Raw genomic sequence first — 24,354 nt, 5'->3', positions numbered from 1 at the left:
TTTGCAATGGTTTGAACTGTGTAACCATGAAAGCCTCAAAGAATTGAGGTGGTACTGATTCAGGGCTGCAAAGCCCAGTCGTAAATCATGTCACCTGTGAAATTGTAGCTTGGGTTGCAAAGAGTACATGAAGCATGTTATCCAAATGGAGAGAGATGACAAAATTCTGAGATGTAGAGGAATCTAGGTGTCCTAGTGCATGAATCATAGAAAACAAGTAATTAGCAAATTCAACTGATTGTCATGGTTTATTGTGTGGGGAATTCAGTACAAAAATAGGGAGATTACGTTACTGTTATAAAGAACATTGATGAGACCACATCTGGAGTATCTACACTATTGGTCCCCTTATTTAAGGAAGAATGTTCATGTGTTAGAAGAAATTCGTAGAAGGTATACCAGACCTGGAATGAAAACATAAAATGCTGAAACACTCAGCAGATCAGGTAGCACTTGTGGAAAGAAAAACAGTTAATATTTCAGGTTGAAGACCCTTCATCAGTGTTTGGCATGAAATGTTAACTCCGTTTCTTTTTCCATAAATGTTGCCTGATCTGCTAATTGTTTCCAGCATTTTCTGATTTCATTTCAGATTTCTAACATCTATAGACTTTTTTTTTGATTTTCTGATACCTGGAGTGGACAGGTTCTCTTATGAGGAAGGTTGGCTTGTATGTGCTGGACTTCAGAAGAGTTAGGAGAGGATATGATGGAAACATATAAGATCTCAAGAGGTCTTGATGTGGAGAGGATGTCTCATTGTTCAAAACAAGGGGTCACCCATTTAAGACAACTGAGGGAAGGTATTTACTCTCAGATAGTGGTGAATTTTTGGAATTCTCTTTCTCAAAAGGCGATGGTAGCAGTCTTTGAATATTTTTAAGGTAGAGGTAGATAGATGCTTAATAAGCAAGACAGTGAACATTTATAGCATGCATATTAGAACTCTGATGATCTGCCATCCAATTATTCAGAAATCCTGACAGTCTGGCAATTACCTCACTTGTCAATATGAGCCAGGAGTCCAAAGTGCAACCAGAGTGTGCAGCCAGAGCTGGAAGTCCTGAGTGTATCTGGGGCCAGGGTCCAGACCTTGGACCAGCTCTGTGGCTGAAGCTAAGGTCGGGGTTTGGAGTTGTGGGCAGGTTTGTGATTGTAACCAGGAGTGCTTGAATACTTCTTGCTCTCTTCAAACTCACTGGGTTCACTGGAAAATTTATTATACTACTGTGCAGCATGTAAAAAAAAGTGAAGTAAACTGCTTTTGGTAATTAAAAGGGGTAATATCTAAAAATCCAGAAAGTTTACTAGCCCGGCATTACCAAAGTTCCAAAGGTTCCAGATTATTGGGGTTTCATAGATAGGGATGTGAAATTCAGGATACAATCAGATCAATCATGATTTTATTAAATGGAGTAGGCTTGAGGGACCCAGTGGCTTACTTTGTCTTTTGATTCATATGTCTGTAAGTATACTGAATTCTCCAGAAAGAACAATAAGATTCACCATTTGCCCCTGTGTCACTATGCCAGCTGATTGATTGGTAGATCCTATAGTAGAGGTGAAAGTAAGCCAGTAGGGGTTACTGAGCCAGTAAGAAAATAGCAGATACCAGATGTGCAAGATGACCATACTGATAAGAAATCTACACAACTGTACTGATAAGAAACGTAAGTAGCTTTCACCCCTTTCCTATGATGGTATTACTGAAATATCATCAATGGGTGAAACATTTGAGAGTGGAAATACCTCTTCTCTTATGTTAAAGCTGGCCAGTGTCAATAAAATGTTAAAGGTAGGAAACCAGAAGGTGTCTAGCAAGTTTCCAAGATGAAAATATTAAACAGAGGAACAGCAATATGATTTACAAACAGTGAGTGGGGGAGGCCGAAGTTGGCCTGGAGCGAGTAGTAAAGGTGAAGAGTTAAAGTTTGATTCACATTGTGCGTTGATCATTCTACTTGCAAACTAGATCCAGCAAGTTGACATATCATAAATAAGGATTAAAGAACAGATTTGAAAAGAAGTTAACAAATTTAAATAATCTCAGGTGGTGGGACATAATTTTTTAAAATAATTTACCCATCTTATTCTTTCATTTGGTTGATTTGAAGAAACAATTATTATAAGTACGGTTTAAGGCTCGATGACCATTCTCATATGCTTGAAGAAAGAGCATCTATCTTTGCGATGTCGCTATGAAATTAGTAAATGTATTATGCAGTCTAGTCACATATTATACAGAATTTCTCACGCATTATTTGTACATCAAATGGCCCATAGGCCACTTCTAGTTTGAACCTGATCTGGAACCTTACATCATTTTTGTCAAAATTCAAAACCAGTAGTTTTATTTTTGAGACAGAAGTTAGATGTTTATTCCTGATGGTTTCATTCCATGCTTTCATCCAAGTTGTGGCACTATCATGTCCTCCATGGGTTTATACATGTCCATCAAAGTTTCTAGATGAACTGCAAAATTCTTTAAAACTCTGTGGGTGGGAAGGCATGGGTTGTCATTTATGTAGGCGACCTCAGTGCATGTAGCTTTGTTATGACCAATGTCTGAAGGAGCAAAATTAGCCAGCACTAGTAGCCAGTGAATTTGTGATAACAAGCTTTGCGGAATTTACCTGAACATTCAGGCATTTGAGTGGTGGACAGGTGCACAATCGATAGTGGAGGTGTACAATCCTTCTTTGGCGTCACCTCAACTTGCTTCGGCTACCTTATTGCACTAATGCCCAGAAATTGAACCCATTTTCAACCATGTTAAATGCATAAATTGCGTATTAAACAAATTATTTTGCGTGCATTATTTTGAACTGTTCACGACCATTTCCAGTTGAAGTCCTGCCCATCCAGAAACTGTACCAGGCATTTCCTGTTGTGATTTCCCCATAATACTGATGTCACTTCCTTGTCACATTTCTACATGATTTCTTAAAATCAGGTACGTCACATTTTTCTGATTTTTTTTGGTGACTTCCAATTTGCCATTAATGCTGCATGTGCTGAGCATTTTGCACTTCAGATATGGAGAATCCAATTTCTAGGTCTCTATCTACCCAATTCTTAATCATGAAAATGTTCCTTCAAAGGTGAATATGAAAAATAACGGTGCAGATTTAGGTCACGTTGTATTCCCTCTGCAAAAGATGACATTGAAATACCTGCACTTTGTGGTTGTTGAAGTGAAATTCCACCATAACCGAATTAGTCAGATCTGATCACAGCCTCCACTTGCAGAAATGCGTATCAATTTTATTTGGTAATATTACTTATTGGTATTATGTATTTTGCTCTTTTTTAAATTCACTGCTCTCCATTTGTTCAATTTCTAAAGTAAAAATTTACATTTTTATACCGACTTTTGTGACCTCTCCACAAAGCACTTTACAACTGATAAATGTTTGAACTGGTGAAATGTAAGAAACATGGCAGCCAATTTGTACAAATATAAAGATCAATGTAAAAGTGACCAGAATGATGTGTGTTGTGGGATTAACATTGAAGAGGAACAAAGGAAGAATCCCTTGTTTTTCTACATCATGGTTTGGACCTTTTATATCTCTCTGAGGAGAGAGATTTGGCCTTAGTTTAATGCCCATCCCTAAGTATGTTGGCTTATCACTGAAATGGACAACCTGTGTAATTTCCACAATAAATGCTATTGCTCTATTCTACCATGATAAGATTACCATTGAGATTGATTTTTTGCGTGATGTACAATGTAGACAAAGGTTGACTAGATGACAACCCCAGCTGATATTTCCTTCCTGCTTCCCGAGGGACTTAGGCCAATTACATGTTCACTCTCCTATGCCACCCTGGTTGTGAAATGAATAACACTATTGATCACAGATCTTCCTAATTATTTTTGATTATTTCCACCACGTCATGCAGGAGCAGCCAGTTGAATCAGGACATGCTTTGATAAGGATTACGTTTCTTTTTTAGTGCCATCAGCCTGCTTGTTAATCTCATCAGTCAATCAATCTCCTTACGTGATCACTGCAGCTAATCCTCATGGACTGGATGATGAAAGGGAATGCCTGTACCCTCTGTGCATCAACCTTTATTTTGATACCATCCTGTCCCTTGTGTTAATTCAAACTTTTCATAAGCAAATCACTATCACTTTCAGGGAAGGGGTCAGATCATGTTTCTTCTAGGAGGAAATGAAAATAAAACAAAGATCATGTGTCCAACTCTTTGCCAATCAGACTCTCCCTTCCTGAAAAGCACAAAAATTATAAAGATTAGCAACCCCATCCATGGGGCATTTGTAGATGCTCATATTTTTCTCTTTGCTCCTCGTTTGAAGTGTTTTGCACCTTGTCTGACTCAGTTACCATGCTCTAACACCATCATACAAATAAAAGGAATGTGAATTGGCTTGAAATGTACCATACTTTGGGTGTTCATGACCAAATCCTTAGTCCATTGTTTTTTTTTATAAGTTCTTTTCTCTCTTTCAATCCCATAATTATCAAGATGAAAGGCACTTCTACATCATTTTCCAGTTTAAGCACTTTGGGATGGGGTAAAGTGGAAGAGTCAAAGTAAAGTCCTTTCGCTGTATGGGTTACAAGTTTTATACATTCTTGCTCCTAGATTAGGTAGAATAGATGCGAATCAAAGTGAAATGTCCTCTCCACTGTCCCATCAAATGTTTTGAAAGTAATTCATTACTACACTTCTTGAAGAAGCTCCTGAGTCTGTGATAAACTGAGGTATTTCTCCTCTCCCAAAAGTAAGAATCCAGGCCAAGTAAGTCCTGCAGTACTGAGCCCAATTAAGGCATATTCATCAGCAACCTGACAGAGATCACCCAAATGAACATAAAATCTCAGATGTTCCTTATCAGTGTGGTTCAGATCCCCTTTCTATGACTTTTGACTAAAGGAGACAGTTAGGGGAAAAGGACAAGAGATAGGGTGGGATGTGGATGCAATAAACATATGCAAGATAATGTAGCTGTGTCCATGGTGATAAGAGTATGTCTTTGTGTACTTAAGATGTGATTGTTAAGTCTGTGCAGCGTAGTCTGGCCTCCAGTTGCCTTGGACCTCCTTGCCAAAGAACCAAAACCTTCTTCTGTCAAGACCCGATGGTAGCTGGGGTCCAAAGGCTTTCCCAAATTAAAAGCAAGCAGCTTCCCTTCCTCAGTGGAAACAAACCATCCTCAATCCGAAGGAACTGCCTAAGAAAATGAAGTTCCAGTATTTTAAAGTAAAAGTTTCATATGCTGAAAATCTGAGATACAAGCAGAAAATGCTCGAAACACCCAGCGGGTCAGGTAGCATCTATGAAGAGAGATGCAATGTTTCTCTTTTCACAGATGGTGCTTAACTTGCTGAATATTTGCAACATTGTTTAATTCCATATCATGGCACTACATTGGCACACAAAGGCATTGCAGGTATTAATAGCCATATTTACTAAAGGAAAGTGATAGCCACTGCAGACCCATTTTCTATTTCTTCCTTTTGCCTGCTTTTCACCTGTCACATGGATGTATCTAATTGCATTGACTGGTCCACAGCTTGTAAATTGCCATCATTTTCACTTTTATTTGGGCACCAGTAGAGAGGCATTAATAGGCTAAAGACAACCCAGGACCACATTTACCCACGTACAAATCTGGTGCCTCACCATTACACATGACCAGAAATACAATGACTGTGAAATTCAACTTCACAAGCTGCAGAGCCTAGATCCAGGAAGAATTGTCTCACAGTAAACTTACTGCCATTTAGTACTGAGAGGCAGAAATATCATTGTTCAGAGGTTGTAAATCTTTGGGACCTATGGGGACCATTTTACTTCCATTTGTAATTTGTATTTTGGGAAAAGTAAAAGTTCAAGGGCCACTGTTTCACAGCTGAAATATGCAAAACAGGCAAACTATGAGGGTTTCTCAGGGTGCTCCAGTTTCCTACCATAGACCAAAGATGTGGGGGTTACAGGATGGCCACTGGCAGGTCTGAGCAGTGAAGGCTTATCTTTGCCATGCACAGCTTCACCATGATCAGCAGATGTTTATTTGGCTGACAGCAAAGAGGCAATGGTAAGACCACCAATGCTATCAGTCTGAGGGACAGCAGGTTTATGTTTCATGGAGCCATTGCCACTCCTCAGGATAGTAAGTATGCAATCTTTGTAATCTGTTAGAATCCTGGATTGCTGGAGTTCTGTGAATATCTCAAAGAACCTTTGCGTTCACAATAGAGGTACCCTGCTCAAAAATATGGTCTCCAGGTTCTGCACATAGCCTCGTGCTGGTTTGGATCTGGGCTCCTCTATGCTTCTTGCTTTTGCATACATGGTTTTTGGCAGTCCTGCCAATCCACCACATTCTGTTGTGTGTACCTATCAGCCTTGATCTTCAGGGTGCATCATCAAGGTCCGTTTGTGAGTCCTTTAATGCAGAACTTATGTATAACTCCACCCTTCTATCCTGCCTCCAAGCTAACCTTTACATAGACAACGAGTTAATATCTGAGTTAAAGGTGTGAGTATCAAACTGAGTGATGGAATGCCATCAGTATTAACAGGTAGAAGGGGCAGATGGGTGGAGTGGGAAGTGGGATCATGGTGAGGGATAGGAGGGAAAGTAGAAGGTAGATACTTGTACTTTCTCTGGCTTAAAATCAAAAGAGATTGTGGAATGATGGCAAGAGGAATTTAAGAGAGAGGATTAGTTTATAATAATTTTTAATAACCTCTGTACTCCCTAATAACAGCCAGCCCTCTCTCTGGTGGTGGGGGCCAGATGGAGGGGTAGTTGTGATAAAGAGGTCAAAGTGACATGAGTCTCCAATGATTTGTTATTTCTCTTATACTTCACAAGATCACAAGACAAAGGAGCAGAAGTAGGCCATTTGGCCCATCAAGTCTGCTCCGCCACTTCACCATGAGCTAAACTCTTCTCCCATCTAGCCCCAATTCCCGGCCTTTTCCCCATATCCCTTGATACCCTGACTAATTAGATACCTATCAATCTCCTCTTTAAACACCCCCAATGATCAGGCCTCCATAAACCCACAACCCTCTGCCTAAAGAAATTTCTTCTCTTAATACTTAATACTGTATATTGGAAACTGATACCAAGGTCCTGAAATTCATGGGACCTGGTCCCATGGGATTGCTCTCCTTTGTGATCGAGTCTCTGATCCAATGGTGAAGTGGGACTGGTGACAAACTAAAACAGGAAAAATGAAGCGTAGTGGTTTCTGTCCTATCCAGAGCAAATAAGAAGGAAAGTGAAAAAGCCCAAATAAATAAACCAGGGTAGGATCTTGATCACAAGAGCTAACAACCAATCACTTTTTACAATTTCATTGGTTAAGCAGAATTTCAGGAGGAAAGAAAATAAAGTCCACTGACCAATTTTCCATTAAGTATGTTTAGTGTGCAAATAAGCTTTCAAAAAATGCAGGATAATTTAGTGTGATTAGTGTAAATGGCAATATCAATTAAGCTTAGTGTAGACACAGAAAAGGACATAATGCCAATGTTACAACATTCCTCATCTTTTGATACAACATATTGGTCTTACAATATTGTGTGTTTAATGATACAGCCCAGGGTAGAATTTCTAGGTAGACAGCTTCAAAAAGGTTACATACCTATGTCAAAACCGCTGCCAGCTTTGGTCAGAGAAAGTACTGCTTTTGATTTATTCTGTTGGCAGCAATTTCAGCTATAGTGAGAATGTGTCAGTAACTGTCTTGCAATGTGTTTAGTTGATATGCCTTTAGTGGCTGGATCGCTGGCAACTAAACAATGTAGATGAACAACTTGGAATTCTGCTAAGCGTGTATGGTAGAGCATATAGATTGTTGGTAGGTGTGTGATGGAGGTGAGGTATATTTTGCAATGTCTGAGGCTAGTCAGTGGAAGACCGCATTTGAAGAGATAGTCACTCATTTGAGATCATTGAACTTCTGACAGCATTGGATTTATGACCTTGAGACTGCATTCCTGCCATTAATCTTGCCAGCAGTCTTCTACTGTTACTTTAAAGCATGCCTAGGGGTGAGGGGTCAGGAAGGACTTCCCTCTTCCTCTCCACTTCAGATAGCAATACTTTTGACTGAAAATCTGGTCACCTGTTCCAGTAAGCTGCAAAGGCCTATGAAATGACTTCTACCATCAGTTCAAGCCACAAAGCACTTCCCCTTTAAGAGAGGCAGACAGACTTTAATCAACACTAGTTAGTTTCAACTAGTGCTAGCCATTCATGAGGCAACAGGCTGGTGATGTAATCAGTCTCTTGTATTTTTCTGGTGGATTTTGCCAGACTCTTGCAAATGATGGGAATCTAGAAAACCCTCAAGGAAATCAAGGATTTCTTTGTTCCATGTTTTTTGGCTCTAGTTAAGTTTTCATGCATAAGTTTTCCTGTGATTGAGAGTTCAATAAATGATCAAATGCTTTTAAAAATAACATAACTTTGCTGTTGACTTCTCTGGGCACAATTATCTCACTCTGAATATGACTGTGCCTCAACATAATTCTTTCTGCCACCAACCTAAAACAATAGAGCAAAGGGAAATGGAAGTCCTCTTAGTATACATAAAATGGACATCATAATAAAACACCATTCAACTCACCGAAACTATGCTGGAGTTGGTGCTCCACTTGAGCTTCCGCCTATCTTTATCTAACTTATCATCCAACCATTTATTTCATTTCTACTGATATGTTTGTAGTAAAAACATTAATTACAAAGATGCTTAGAAGATCAAGCAGCACCTGTGGAAAGAATTAATGTTTAAGGTCGATAACCTTTCATCAAAAATAGGAAAGTCAGAAAACAAGTTGCAGGGAAGAGGGAGAAGTCAGGAGAACAAAGGTACGTCAATAATATGGTGGAGAATACGAGAATCTGAGTGATATATACGTATATGGCTGGGGAGGAGAGAACTGCACTCACCTGTGATGCCCAGTATGTTTAAAAACACAACTTATGTTCGTTGTTTAGGATCAAACAGAAAATAGCCAATGTCAGTCAATTCAGCAACAAAAGCAATTAAATACGGCAGCTCTACAGCTCTTACAGGTATAATTCTAGTGGATGTTTGGCATGTAATCCCTTCTTGAAGATGAAATGCCCCTTCAGAAAGCCCCAAGATTGAAGTTCCTTTCCAGGTAATTTTGTGACATGGTTCACATAGGTTTAATTTACTTTCCATAAACAGTTTTACAATTTGATTCTAGTCAAGTTGTAGCCAAGCAACTGTTTTTTTTTGTGATTTACAGAAAGCCATTGCCTTTATAATTGTTTTTTAATCGATATTGTAGACTTGGGGATTTGCAACAAGTGTGCACACACTGCCCCAGTTGGAGCTCAACATGAAGAGCCTGAATGGATTACTTCTTCCAAGCTTTGTGATAATAGACCTCCGGGACTGTGATGGCAGAACAATTTCCATTTACTTTCTGTTTACTCAAAGGAGAGAGCCCTGAGGCTTTTTTTTCATGAAGTGAAACATCTGTGGGAGATTATCTCCTCCATTATCTGTCTATCTTTCTATTTGTGTCTTCTAGTACTCCTCTCTACTGTGTCACTCATGAGAAGAGGTGAAGAGACTTGTAATAAAAAAGATATCAACAAGGTAGCTTTAGGGATATTTGAGGACCAACAGAAGTTGGAAGGATAACACAAAAGTCCAGGTAGCTTTCAGGGACAGTAGGTTTCTCTTGGTGACTTTTATTAGAGAAGCTGCAGATTTGCAGATTACTCATCCTCATTTAAGTATTAAACTTATTTGTTATAATGCAGCCCTCTAAAGTGCATGATTATAGTTTCTCTGGAAGCATGGACAATATATAAAATTTGTTTACTGGTTTAAGCACCATTGTTGTTGGCTTCCAGTACAGCTGGCAAGTGCGATCAAAGATAAACATCACATTCTCCAAGGAGAGCAGTAGGAAAGACTTTTTAATATGATCTTCATTCACTGGTCTTGGTGAAACTGGGACAATAAAATTCCCAGTGGAGTGGGGTCTCTGTGGGAGGACTCAATAGAACAAAGGTTCATAGGATTATTGTATTGCACAATATAAAAGCACCTTTCCTTTCGGGATCAACTGGTTGGCATCTTTGTGTGCTTGGAGGAACTGCAGCAAGCATCCTGATGTTATATCACTTAGACTGTCCCAACAATCCAGTGATGGAGTTTCTGGTGTTGGTGATTGCTACATGGGTCCAGATGTCTCATTTTCCCCATTGAATCCCTGCTGCTGCGGCACAGTTTGAAAAAACACTATCTGAGGTGATCCTGAGACAAGTGAACAAAAAAGTTCTCTGGTCCCATTCCAACTTCTGTAGAGCTAATTGTGAGTTATTACAGTTAGGACTGCAAGGGGAAATGTCATAACTGAGCTCAGTGGTTCTGGGAGAAGGGGAGGAATTGTCACCTTGACCTGCTGCTTCTTTTGGCCAGCAAATCAGAAAGATTCAGCTAACTCTGCTTCCTGATCCTGGTCAAATGGCTTTTGGTACATGCTAAACAACACTACATGTGAAGAATGCTTAACTGAATGAGGCATAGAAGGAAAATATTTGTGCAAATGAGCCCAGAACCAGTTAGTTCTTTAGAGGGGTATATTCATATAAACAAATTATGTGAATGCAGACAGGAGATTAAGGAACAGAAATAAGTAACTCGGAAGGCTGTTTTTTAATGAGTTTAAATTATTTTTCTTCAGCACCCATACTACAAACTTACTATTGCTTAGCATCTTTTACTTGGATCAAAACTCAACCAATTGCATAAAACATTATAGGAAAAATTCACTTACTCAAGTTCATTATCCTTTTTGCACTCATACACACCTTTAGAAAGTGGAATGGAATGTAGTGACTTACTAACTTATTAACTTAAAAGTTAATTCTTCGTGATTGATTGATAGAGAATCATTTAGGCAACTGGCATAGTTAACAGAATATTGTAACTGTGGAGTTTCCTATTTTGCCAATTTTTACTTAGTTCATATGTTTGGGGAAATATGCTGGTAATGAGAGGATGTAAATGGTGGTTTGGAAGGCTGCACTGGGAGTGGGGTGGGGCGATGTCTCCAGTATCTCTCATCATAGGGCTTGAGTTTGATGAACAAAGGCTCTGAAGATTTGAAATGGGAGAAATAAATAAATCAGTAAAGATGCGGGGGCAAAGGAGTTCTCAGCTTTCTTCTAAATAGTCCCTTTGCAAGTCACACAGCCCCAGGCTTCAGCTGACATTGACAGGGCATGTGGACAGATGTGGACTAAGAAGTTGCATGGAGTTTATATATTAATTTGAAGATTCTGACTCCTCTAACCAAAAAGCTTTATTTTGGAAAATGGTAATATTTCACTTTTCTCCTGAGGTATACAAAAAATTATCATGGGTTAGAAATTCATTCATACACTCCAGAAACATAGTGCAATGCAGTTGCAAATCAGTAACTCAGAATATACCAAATTTTGAGATACTTTAGCACCTATTAAGAAATTCTTCCCCTCATTTTCTGATGGGATTTTTGTTTAATCTAGCATTATCTTCTGGTACTAAACTCCCCAAATAATGTCAGCAGTAGCACAACATGCAAAATTCATTAGCAGTGAGATCTTCAACTTCAAAAGCAACAGTTCTTATTTACCTACAGAACCACCAGCTTTTACTTACCCCATTTCCCCCTAAACTGTGCTATTTAAATGCACAAACTTACTTAAAAGCATTCTTTGCCCTCATTGAGATCTTTGACCTCCTACAACGTCAAATACAACCTCATGTGTGCCTTAACAGCTTTGCCTTTGAAAGTCTGGGTCACAGTCACTCTCAGATTCCTAGCCTCAGGATCTGCGCAGGCTACTGCAACTGATCTGTGCCACACCTCACAGTTTACTGAACACTGCACCGTTAGGGGGGTCATCCAAACTCCATATTCAAGCAAAAGAGAATTCTGCTTTTCCTTCAGCCCAGAGTCAGGCAGAGAAGGCACGGCAATTCTCTGCATCACAGGCTTCCCCAAAGTTAGAGGTATTTAGGTTGCACTCATGTCTTAATAGCAAGATGCCTGACAACTTCCTGTCAGTAGTATCTGGCTATGGTGCCTGCTCACTTTGCACAAAGAAGATACCTCCTGTAGCATTGTTCTTCACTAGCCTTTCCAATTTTCTCTTACTTGCCCTTCCACCTGACTCCCATTATTGTGTCTTTCATTGGCAACACTCTGGATCTTAAAGAGTGTTGCTTGTAGGTTGTTCCCTGGAATGATTGGACCTGAGGTGTTACATTATGACAACTGGAAGGACCTGCAGTAAATCAGTGAAGAATCCCAGACTAAAACTGTTTCATTACAGCATTGTACAGGGATATTCAATAATACTGTTGTGTCAACTTCATGTTTTAAGTTCAACTTTTTTACAACTGTCACAGATAGCTTTAGGGTGATGGACAAGGTTGTTTCAATACCAAAAGATCAGTCTTAACCAATTTATTGACCAAAATGTTTAAATAAATTGATGACATCCATTTTAATAGCCCAATCAGTCAATTACAGGGATTTCACAATGTGTACTGAAGCATTACCTATTGCTATTTCCTTGCCTATTCCCTATGAGTCATCCTCCAACCCCATCCTCTGGTTCACTCCCTAGTTCTCTTGAAAGCCTGATTTGTGCTCAGATGTAGGTATATCGTAATCACTCTCCTCTGATAACTTCTAAGAGGCCATTTTACATGGACATTTTGTGAGACCTTGAGTGACACTAACTTAATCAGCCATGAGTACCTTCAAAGTCAAGCTGTGAGTTGAACTTAATTCCCACTACTGTGGGATTTACATGGATGTGGAATGGAAGTGAATAGCCCATCTATATCTTTCATTCTTGGTCGAACTGCCATCATTGTTGAGAACAGCTAGCTAAACAGGATATCTAAATCGGCACACAACAGCACCATCCAGATTCATGCAGGCTGTTGGGTACCCTGCTAGAAAGACCAAGAGAATGGCAGTCAGCTAGAGTCAGGAATGGAGAAAACAGGAAGGGAGGAGAGGAATAAAAACAGTGTTATCAGCAGATGATAGCAGAGAGTGCAAAATGTATTTTCCTCAATTCCTTTTGGATTTAAAAAAAATTGGATGGTTTCTTTAATTTTTTTTGTATCAGTAATGAAGTGTGATCTAGAAAGATTGAGGCTTGATGGCAAAGATGATCTGCTGGCAGTGATGGTGTAATTCTGAAGAACCACATCATCTCATGATTGATTTTTTTTATAATTAAGCACTGAATAGAGCGGCCTCCTCATCTCAGGCAGAAAGATAGACAGTTAGTCTTTTTCTAGTGGGAAGAGGCACTCTCTTCCCTCCCTGCCTCCTCTTTACTTTCACCAGCAGGGAAGTGATAAAAAGAGAGCAGGAGTCTATTATTTTAATGAATGCACACATTGCAGGGAGGGTTGGCAGCTGAGTACAATAACACAGGACAAGGCTGGGTCAGTTGAGGTTTCCCTGGATACTGAGAATCTGCAAAGAATCCCCATCCAAATATTCTGGTGAATGTAGTCAAATGAAAATGTAGACTATGGGGGATGGGTGAATTGAGACACAAGTTGAGGGAGGAAAATGTAGAATTTGTTTACCTTCTGCAGTAACAGTGTGAAGGCAAGAAACTGAAAATGTGAAACAAATCCGGACCTCTAAAATTACATAAAACAGGACATTCAATATAGCAGATCTCTGCCACATGAATATCCTCCCACTTTATTTACTTAATCTTGCCCTTTTCAACAGAACTTTCTATTCCTTTAATGACATGTATTTACCTGGTTTCCCCCTCAACTTACCTATGTTGCTTTAGTTACTCCATATAGCAGAGATGTTCGTATTCGACCTATGTGTATATATCTATGGCCCCTACATTTGGACAAACCCATGAAGGTCGAATCCCTTCATAACTTTATCTCTATCAAGTCACCTTTTGGGCTAAGAAAATAGATATTTACACCTTTTCAGTTCAATATGAAATGCATATCTGGCAGACGTCTTCACTTAAGGCTGACGTCGAAGTATAAGGGCAATATTCTCATCCGTTGGTCGTTTAGGACATGGTATCTGAAATGTCTTTTTTAGAGGCATGATGGTATTTCTGGACGAATTTTATGTAAAGAGCACTGAGCCAGGCTGGCACCTTACAGTTTTTTCTTGCCAAGCACATTAAATGAAAAGGATTAATCCTTTATGCATTTTCTCCAGTGCTTCTATATCCCTTTTGTAATATGGAGATCAGAACTTTGCACAGTAATCTAAGTGTGTTCTAACCAAATTTTATGTTTAAGGAAACTGATAAAATCACACAGTAAATCCAATTTAGTGGAAAGCAATGTCCTCTTAAAAAAAACCTGTTCTGTGGGTTTTGAGTATTTGAAAGGAAAATCTGCCAGCACTTTGTTTCACTCTATCATTTTACTGAAATTTAATTATCTGGAAACATCAGGATAGATGTAGGCCTTTCAGCCCCACAGGCCTGTCCCATCATTCCATTGGACCATGGCCGATCTACATTTCAACATCATTTACCTGCCTTTGCTCCAAAGCCCCTTACCGACAAATCTCTGGTTTCCATACTCTAACTATCCTAACTTTGAGGGAAAGAACAGCAAATTTCTGCCACTCTTCCTTCCTTGATTTTAAGATCATACACTTTTTTCCTCAGTCCCCAAGCAGAGAAAGTAGTTTCTCCCCCATTGATCTGGCACAGTGTCATAACCATTAGAGCTGTTGCATCACAAATCCAGCAACCTGGTTTCAGTCCTAATCTCTGGTATGGTTTGTGTAGAGATTGCAAGGTCTCTTATTTAATATTTCAAAAATAAATTTTTATTCATCAAAAATATTCACAAGAAATACAACAGTACATTGCTTTCTTTACATTCATAGTGTCATCCACATACATTCATAGTGTTGTCAAGTCTATACATTTGTAGTGTCATCAAGTTAATACATTCTATGAACAAAGTGCCGATGTCACTCATGTGGCCTCTTTGAACAATACACTCTTCAAATATTTATGGGTCTGTTACACAGGATCCAATCTCACAGTGTCCAGTTATGGCAGTACCTTAGATTGCAGTCCTTCCTAACAAAGCATTTATATTGACTGCACCAAGCTTCAGTGCATCCCTTAGTACGTACTCCTGCAGCATGGAATGTGCCAGGTGGGATCAATCATTTTTGGATATTTTGTTCTACTGGAAGGTCAACAAGTTTTAGGCAGACCAAGGTGTGTCTTTCACTAAGTTGATGATCTTACACAGCGGTTGATGTTTGTCTTGGTATGTGTCCCTGGGAACAGCCTTTAGATCAGAGAGTCCTCTGTTATGCAGCTGCTTGGAATGAACCTCAAAAAGGAGCATGTCTGATGGGTTGCCATGCACAAGTCTCCAGAGAATGGGGAATAAACATACCCAATATTGCCCTCATCCTGATGACCACCTTTGTACATAGCTGCATCAAGCTGTGCATAGAACTGAATTATGCAAACATCAAGTGTTACTCCATGCTAAAGTTCTACCTGTCCTCAGTGATGCAAAGGATGGGTCTGGCCTCGTTGCCATTCAATGTTCCATTCAGTTGGACTTTGCTAGACTACCTGTCCTTTATAGAAAAATTCCATCAGAAAAACACCTATGACCACATGTCCATCAGGCAGTGGTCAGTACAGAGTGAACTACAGGCCGCACAGGAGAAGGATGTGATGGATCCTGTGGAAGAATTCCTCATTGCCAGAACTCACCAATGAGTACTAGCAGTGGGAGGGGCCCTCCCCGTCAGATCATTCCTGCCTGGTCAGCATCTCACTCCCAACACATGCTGCCCTCTGAAATGAGGATGAGACAGTTGCCCACCTCTTCATGGACTGTGCATTTGCAAAGAAGGTCTGGATTTCTTCCAGGTGCTCCAGCTTCCTCTCACATCCCAAAAATATATGGGTTAGTAGTTAAAGTGGCCACTGTAGAGTGTAGGTGAGTGGTAGAATCTGGGGGGAGTTGAAGGGGATGTGAGGAGATTTTTTTTTAAATTATTATTAATGTAGGATTAGAATGATAGGGAGGTTGATAGTCGACACACACTTGGTAGTTGTAGAGCCTTTTTCCATGCTGTCTGACTCCATGATTCAATCCAATTGTTTTAATGTTTCTCAGACAGCTTGATCAGAACATCCTTAAATCTCATCCATTCAAGGAAATTTAAAATCAGATTTGTTTGTACATCCCACAGAACAGTATTTCAAGTTACTTCCAAAATACCAGTCTCCCCACCCCCAAATAAAACATAAAAGCCAAAGTTAAAGAGGAATATTGAAGCTTTTGCTTTAACAATCATCTTGCCTAAGAAATCTTGATTAGACTTGTTGTTGTGCCAGAGGAAGGTTAGATCTTTCAGTCATGAAGGATGGCTTCAGTTTCTGAGAAACAGATGGTTTTTATCATATGTTTAAATAATCTTAGAGACAGAGAGAGAGAGAGAGAGAGAGAGACAGAGAGAAAGAATAACTACCATAAAGCAATTTCACATGGAGTAAAAATAAATAATTAGCATTTGTCTTCATTTGGGGCTGGCACCAGAATAAGGGGGCAATATTCTCATCTGCTGGCAGCTTAGAATATGGTATCTGAAATGCTCCTGTATTTTTTAAGAGGCTTTTATGGTACTTCTGGAATTTTTAAAATAAAAATGATGCTGAACCAAGCTGACAGAGACCTGAAGAAGTGTCCTGACCCAAAACATTGACTGCCTGCTTTTCTCCACGGATGCTGCCTGGCCTGCTGAGTTCTTCCAGCATCATTGTATTTTCCATCTAAATTCCAGCAGCTGCAGTCCTTTGTTTCTCAAGCTGACACTTTACAGCGTTTGGTGCCAGATGTATGAAATGTAAAAAGACCAGGAATTTTATAAAATAAAAATCATTTTGATGCAACCAGAACTCCCTACCCAACAGCACCAAAGAAGTACCTTTATCAGAAGGATTATAGCAGTTCGGAGGGTTAGCTTGGCACCCCTTTTTATGTGCAGTTAAGGATGGGAGATAAATGCCAGCCTTTCCAGCCCTATATCCAGATAAATTAATAACTTAAAACTAAACTCAGATATTCAGCATGCTAAAAAGTAAGGCACATGCCAAATATGTCATTAAGGAAGATATTTCTTCAAAAGGAATCTTCAAGCTGCCAATAGGTTTGCATCACTCAATTACTTGAAACAAGTGAATGGTTTATATATTTGGTTTGTCGAAATGCTGAAATTAGAAATCTAATGTTACCTTCGATTTTCCATCAAGCACAATGTTCACTTTATTTTTTTTATTTGGATAACCTGATGGTATTTTCAGTGAAATTTAGGGTGAGTAGGAGGAGGAAATCTCTTTCAAAATAGAAGACAGGGAATCACCTGCTTTTCCTTTGCTCCAGAATTACTGACACACTGAATTGCTTTTGGAAAATATGGATGCATTTTGTCTTTTATTTTGCAAAATAAAATGTAGAAAGTAACAGTGATTAGCCATTTTCTTTGTCTTAAATGGGATTCTCAGAATTCTAGGTTAATTTGCATTTTTAAAAATTATTGGTTGAATAAAACACTACAAAACTGAAGAAGTTTGGATAATTATCAGCAATCAAATTTTGCTAGATAAAACAGAATCATTGTGGCTTCTTAGCAGTTAGGTGTAAAAGTAAAATTTCTGCATACAAATATAGCAGAAATAGGGAAAGATTTCACCAGTGGAGTGACCCCAGTATATAATAAGCTGGGAGGCTTGTGATTATAGCTTTATTGGGCCTCAATGATATGATATTGAGAAACAAACTTGTGAAGTGAGAGTTGAAATAGCCCACTTTGTGGGAAATCTGCACAGGTTAAGGGGTTAAACAGAAATGCTGAGTGACTTTGAAATATTTTAGCTTGTGGGTGCAAAATACATGTTGTTTTAAGATTCAAAGTGTCACTTGAATACATACTCCAGGGTCTGGGTGTATTACAGGATCCTGCTGACTGAAAATGCCAGAATGCCCAGGAGATCAGTGTTTCCAGTGTGCCAGCCAGGCCCTGTCAGCCATAAAACAGGTCTGTCTGGGAGTCCAATTCAGCTGCAACAAGGTCATGTGAAAAATGGTCCCCGTCTGAAGAAAGCCCTTGACCCCTTGACCTTTGTGACCTTTTGATGACCCCGGGCTCATTCAGGAAGACAAAACATTGTAAAAATCAAGCAGTATAGTCTTGTGGGGTTTAACTGGGAGGCCTTCATTTCTCGACTGTCACAGCTACAGGACAACCAGGCTTCATAAATTGCTCACAGAAAAGTCTCTTGTTGCAAAAACAGCTACAGGGGCATTAGCTGATAGAGTATGTGAGTGCATTAATTTGTAATGTCTATAAAAATGTGTATAGGAGGAGAATATGCGAATACTTGTTTAAAGTTTAAAGGGGTGGCACGGTAGCGTAGCGGTTAGCGCGACGTTCTTACAGTGCCAGCGATCGGGGTTCGATTCCTGTCGCTGTCTGTAAGGAGTTTGTACGTTCTCCTGTGTCTGCGTGGGTTTCCTCTGGGTGCTCCGGTTTCCTCCCACATTGCAAAGACGTACAGGTAGGTTAATTTGGGTTTAAAAAAATGGGCAGTGCAGACTCATTGGGCTGGAAGGGCCTGTTACCACGCTGTAAATAAAATTTTTCTAAAAAGGGGTGTGTGTGTGTGTGTATATGATGTACGTATGTGCATGTGTACACACTTGAGTAAGCATGTGTGTGTATGTAGAACACATTCTAAATACAAATATGCATGCCTTTGCATATTAAAATGATTTGGACTCATCCTAATCAAAGTGAAGTAAGAATGAAGTATCTCTTCCCCTGAGTGAGTTCTGATGTTATAGGCCGATGCCATTATCCTGCAGCTACCAGTTGGACTTGCACTGACATGACTTCCAAGATGACAACAGAACAGGAGTTGTTCGTTATTCTACATCCTGACATGTAGTGGTGATCAGGAATTTAGGCAGAGTAGTATTCAGACTGTCTAAATCTCATGAGAGATGCATTAATGTCATTGTCCCATTGTGACATAAAACCTATAACTGTGTCAGCTTCTTATTCTCTTTTCCTCTCAATTTTCTCCTACTTGGCCCTACCATTGTTTTGGGTTTTCCTGAGATACCATTGCATGGGAAGTGAGTAACCTTCATGTGTTAGTCTTATAGGCTGTTGACCATGTTGGGAGATCATCACCATCTGCCTCAATACTAATTTCACACAATTTCCACACACTCCAAGTTTCCAATCATAATCAGTGGATTAGGATAAGCAGCAGGACTTCACCCTAACTTTTGCTCTTGTTAGTCTTGGTACTGAGGCTAAATGCAGTATCCCTGCGGCTACATTGAAATGAGATCAGCAACATCGACCAGACATACAAACATCCTGGACTATTCCTCTGTACCACTGCAAAATGTGCTCCTTCTGCTTCATGAGTCCAGGCCCCAGTTCAGGCCACTTCAGAAAGCAAAATGTCTCCATGTACAATGTGTGCATACACATAGCAAATACCCTCCACAATCTCCTGCCAGCCTTTTTGTTTTCACTTGACAGTCTGATCCCTGTGATTGAAGATCCAGCACCAAGGGGGGATAAAAATGATTGTTTGGTGGTAAAATGGGCCAGATTGCACTGGGCCCAATCCACGTCTCACATTTGCCTCTCATAGGATGCCTGCGATTGCAGCCATATGGTCCCCAGTATCTACCCATCTTCTGTGCAGGTCGAGCAGTATCAGGTGGGAAGGTACGAGATGTAGCGTTTCAGGTGAAGGATTCTTCATTGGAACTCAAAAAGTGAGAAAACAATCACGTTTTTAAGTTGTAGAGAGGGAAAAGCTGCAGAGAATACAGGGGATGTTTATGATCGGGGCAGACCTAAATTGTTAAGGTAACAATGACTTCAGAAATAAGCAGTTAAAGACAGAAAAGAAAAAAGGAAACAAATTGAAAATGTAAAGTCACATCTGAGTGTGTGTGTGTGTGTGTGTGTGTGTGTGTGTGTGTGTGTGTGTGTGTGTGTGTGTGTGTGAGTGAGAGAGAGAGAGAGAGAGAGAGAGAGAGAGAGAGAAAGGTCAGTGGCTGCAGCACACCAAGATGGAAGATGAGGCACTGTTCCTTGATATTGGCAGACATAGGAAACTGAGACCCCTCCTATGGATGTCCTAATGAGCTGTCAGAAGATCTTTTCCACGTCTACTGATGTCTGTCATGATAAGACACATTTAGAAACAGTTTAAAAAAATAATCTGAAAATATTAAGAAAAGAAATTATAAAATCATTTAAAACCACAGCTTGTTTATTTAAATTACTATTAATGTATTTAATTAAGTAAAAGTAAAATCAAACCACTTACATTTTCAGTGAAGATTGATGACCCCATTCAAATGAGTGGAGCTGCACTAGCTGCCATAAAGCTGAGGAACCAGATAAGATATGTATCCAGCCCTTCAGCTTAGTACATCATACAACATTATGTTACTCAGTGCTGAGCCGAGTGGCACTGCCATCTGACCTCCAGCATATTCTGTATTTCCATGCTTCAGTTCACAGGTATGGAAGGCGCTGACCCATGCACTGCAGCTAGCCAGCACTTCTTTACAGAACTGCTGGTTGGCTGTCAGTGTGATCTGACCCAATGTGTGTGTAAGGTGGCCACGTCTTTTTGGAGATGAACAGGGCAGGGGGTGGGATCTGCTCCTGAAATCTGGTGTTTGTTTTGCAATGATGAATACTTATCCAGAATCTTAGCAACAAGCACCCCAACTTGCATTAGAATTTACAGGAGAAAATCTGAATTATTAAATATTATTATTCCACAAAATTGTTTTAGTTTTTTGGAGTTATTTAACTAATCTAATTAGATAGAGGCTTAGCTCAGAGGTGGTACAAGGTGTATTTTGACATATGTACTTCTGTCCAGTAATGCTCCAGTGGGTTAGATAGATTTGGGACCATTGAACCCAGTGTAGAGATTCTTCTGGGAAATGGGATGACCTGAGCAGAAACAGGAAAAATTCGCTGCTGGAATTGAATTGCAAAATTTTAACTGAATCCATCACTCAGTTTCCTATTTAGACCCTTGCCTCTATAGTTCAGGGTGGATTTTAAATTTAGCCAAAATTGAAGGGCAGCTTTCTTTTATTTAGAGAAGCAGGACTCTTCCACAATTATTCCCGTCTGTCTGTTGTCACCTAGTACATGAAGTTGCTCAGTAATTAGTGGTTGCATTTAAGATAATATTCCGCCATCAAATCACTATTTATCAATCTATCAGCAAAGATAATCCTTAAAGTTAGGCCAGTAGACCTGTCATCGCCAATCTGATACTCATTCAGAGGGCAGGTGGGATGACAAGATGAGGGAGCTCAAATTGCACAAATCATATAGAAAGAGCTCATCTGGCATAAGTATCGCAACTGTTCATCAGATTTGACCCAGTTACTGTGTGGAGTTTGTATTAGTTTTAGTCCTTCGACTTAATTATGGGGCAGTACTTGATGATAACACAATCAATTCCTAATGAAATTTGAAGAGAGAGTAAAGTTCGTATTTAGCCTGTCTAAATAATGTCTTGTAGATTTACAAACTGTTAATAATAATCCTTAAACATTCAAGAATTCAGGATTAATACCTATTGTTGCAAGCAAACTGAAAGAGAAAAATGTACTTTTTCAATAAACCTATGTTCACAATCTGTTGGAGGAACTCAGCGGGTTGAGCAGAATCTGTGGGGGGAAAGGAACTGTCGATGATTCGGGTTGAAACCCTGCAGCAACCCTGTTGCTCCAGCATCTGCAGTCTCTTGTGTCTCTGTGTTTATTGAATTTTCTTTGAACACTCTTATTAGTTATAAAATGACTGAAAATGAGAAAAGGAATGTTTTAGTGACAATCCATGAATCAGTTAACAAATAGAATGTTCGATTTTCAATTGGTGTAATGGCGCAGTGTGTAGTGAGAAGAACTATGTTGGGTAACCCTTTGTGGAACATGCCAAAACACTCGGAGATGACAAGTAATGTGAATTATACTTCAAAAATACTTACCAAAGTTGGCAACATCAAGTAATTTTCAATACTATTGTAAACACAATATTGGGACAATGAGAATTAAGCTGATTAATTAATGCCTGATGTTCTTCTGATAAGTGCAGCTTTTAATAATATTTCCAAAGATGGTTGCAAGCCTTGTGTTTACTCCTGCTGTATTCACACCCATATCTGATGGTAGAGGCCCCTTCACATGCCGTTGTTTGATTTTTAACTGAATGTAAAACAGCACCTCACGTCAAGACAATAAAACAGGAACAGCACAAACCAGCACAACCATACTTGACTAAATGTACCACATGAATGCTAGAAGTATAAACAGAACTGTTACTGCTTTTTACACATTTCTCCCTCTTAAGCTAGTCTAAATAGTAACACCATAGATGCTGTTGTAGAAAGGGAAGAGGTGAAAGTACAGGTCCTGCAACTACAGCTATTGCATGGGAAAATGCCATGAAAAGGGAAGTGGTTGGATGAGATGGAAGAACAGAACAGTGAGTCACAAAGGGAGCTGAAAAGGGAGGGGAGAGGAAGATGTGGCTCGTGGTAGAATCTTGTTGAAGGTGGCAGAAATTGTGAGGCAAAATCCTTTGAATGTGTAGGCTTGAATGTGGAAGGTGAGGACCAGGAAAATCTATCCTTCCTCTGTATAGGAAGAGAGGGACAAGAGCAGAAGTGCAGAAAATAGCTGTGATGTGATCAAACGCCCTGCCAGTTCTGGTTGAGGGGAAGCCATGATTAAGGAAAAAGGGAAAATATCTCAGAAGCACTTGTTTGGAAAGACCAGTTACTGGAGGAGATACAATAGAGACGGAGGGATTGGGAGAATGGAATGAAGGACGGTCGGAAGTTTAGTCAAGGTAGCTCTTGGAAGTGTTTAGATTTGTAATGGATGTTGGTTGTCAACCCTGAGACAGAGACTCAGAGATCCAGAAAGGGAAGTGAAGAGTCAGTGGTGGACCATATAAAGGTGAGAGCAGGGTGAAAATTGGCACCAAAAGTAATGAAATTTGAGTTCTGTATGACTGTAGGAAGCATCACCAAAGAGTGGCCAATGTTATAGAAAAAGGGAGGCAGCTGATGGATGAGTAGGAATAAAACAAGCACTGTTCCAAGTTTCTCACAACGAGACATACGTAGCTTCCATATTTCCTTACAACACAGAAGGATGCAATTCAGCCCATCGAGTCTACGCTATCTCATAAACCAATCCCACTCCCCCACTAATTTTCCCTTTTCTCCCCACACTCCCATCAACTCCTCCCAGACTGTGTCCATGTGAGTTCTGACAACTACACCTTTGATCTCAAGAGAATGCCCAGTGTGGAAGAAGTAGTTCAATGTGAGAATAAGTTCAGCCAGGTGAATAAGTGTGTTGGTGGAGGGGAACTGGTTGGGTCACTGTTTAATGAAGAAGAAGAGGGCCCTCGGAACATACTGGTGTGGGATGCAGGTGCTGAGGGGTTGTACATCCATGGTAATGATGAGCTGATTAGGAGTGGAAACTGTCAAAGTGGTGGAGGGCATCAAGAGGTTTCAGAGAACTGAGTGGGAAGGAACTGAACCAGGAAAGAAGGGATAAAGTCAAACTAGGAAGAAATTCATTTTGTGGAGCAAGAGCAGGCTGAAAGAATAGGTCATTCCAGACAGTCCTGCTTGTGGGTCTCAGACAGAAAGGTAGAAGCAGGTTGTGTGGGGTTGCCAGATCATATAGCCTGGGCACTATGATAGAAGGATTATCTGAGGAAATGAAATCTGTGACTTTCTGGGATACAATAGTCTGATATTCAGTGGTGGAATCATGACCTGGAGGGAAGCATGAGGAGCTGTCTGGCATTTGGCCTGTGTGAGTTAGAGGTCAGTTCTCCAAAACACAATGGCACCACCCTTGTTAGTGGGTTTAAAGGTAATATTGGAGTTGGTTGTTAATTAATGCAAAGCTATAAGGGGGATGAAAAAATTAGATGGTCAATGTCACATCAACAGTTAACAATGAAAAGGCCTAGAAAGAGCGGGGGGGGGGGCAGAGGGAGGGGCTCAGATGGATTGGAAAATGTGGATTTGGGAGAAATGGTCCACTGTCTGGGGTGAAGATGTCTGTGCCAAGAAATAGCATGGAGGCAGAGGTGGCAGAAGAAGAGCTAAACAAGGGCTTGGAATTCATCAAGATGGAGATGTAGTGGGATGAGGCTGAGGCCTCTGGTGTGCTGATCATT

General features: G+C 39.9%; 1 protein-coding gene across 1 annotated transcript in view; it reads left to right on the top strand.

Annotated features, from left to right (window-relative positions):
• The window catches only part of prdm16 (PR domain containing 16), a 416,607-nt gene that overhangs the window by 94,461 nt on the left and 297,792 nt on the right, over positions 1-24,354 (top strand). Inside the window, exon 3 of the mRNA XM_052039002.1 lies at positions 12,754-12,785. Within this exon, the coding sequence (XP_051894962.1) occupies positions 12,754-12,785 (32 nt within the window). The remainder of the gene's footprint in view (positions 1-12,753; positions 12,786-24,354) is intronic.

Source organism: Pristis pectinata, chromosome 26, assembly GCF_009764475.1.
Source record: "Pristis pectinata isolate sPriPec2 chromosome 26, sPriPec2.1.pri, whole genome shotgun sequence".
NCBI lineage: Eukaryota > Metazoa > Chordata > Chondrichthyes > Rhinopristiformes > Pristidae > Pristis > Pristis pectinata.
This window is presented reverse-complemented; position numbering and strand designations above follow the sequence as displayed.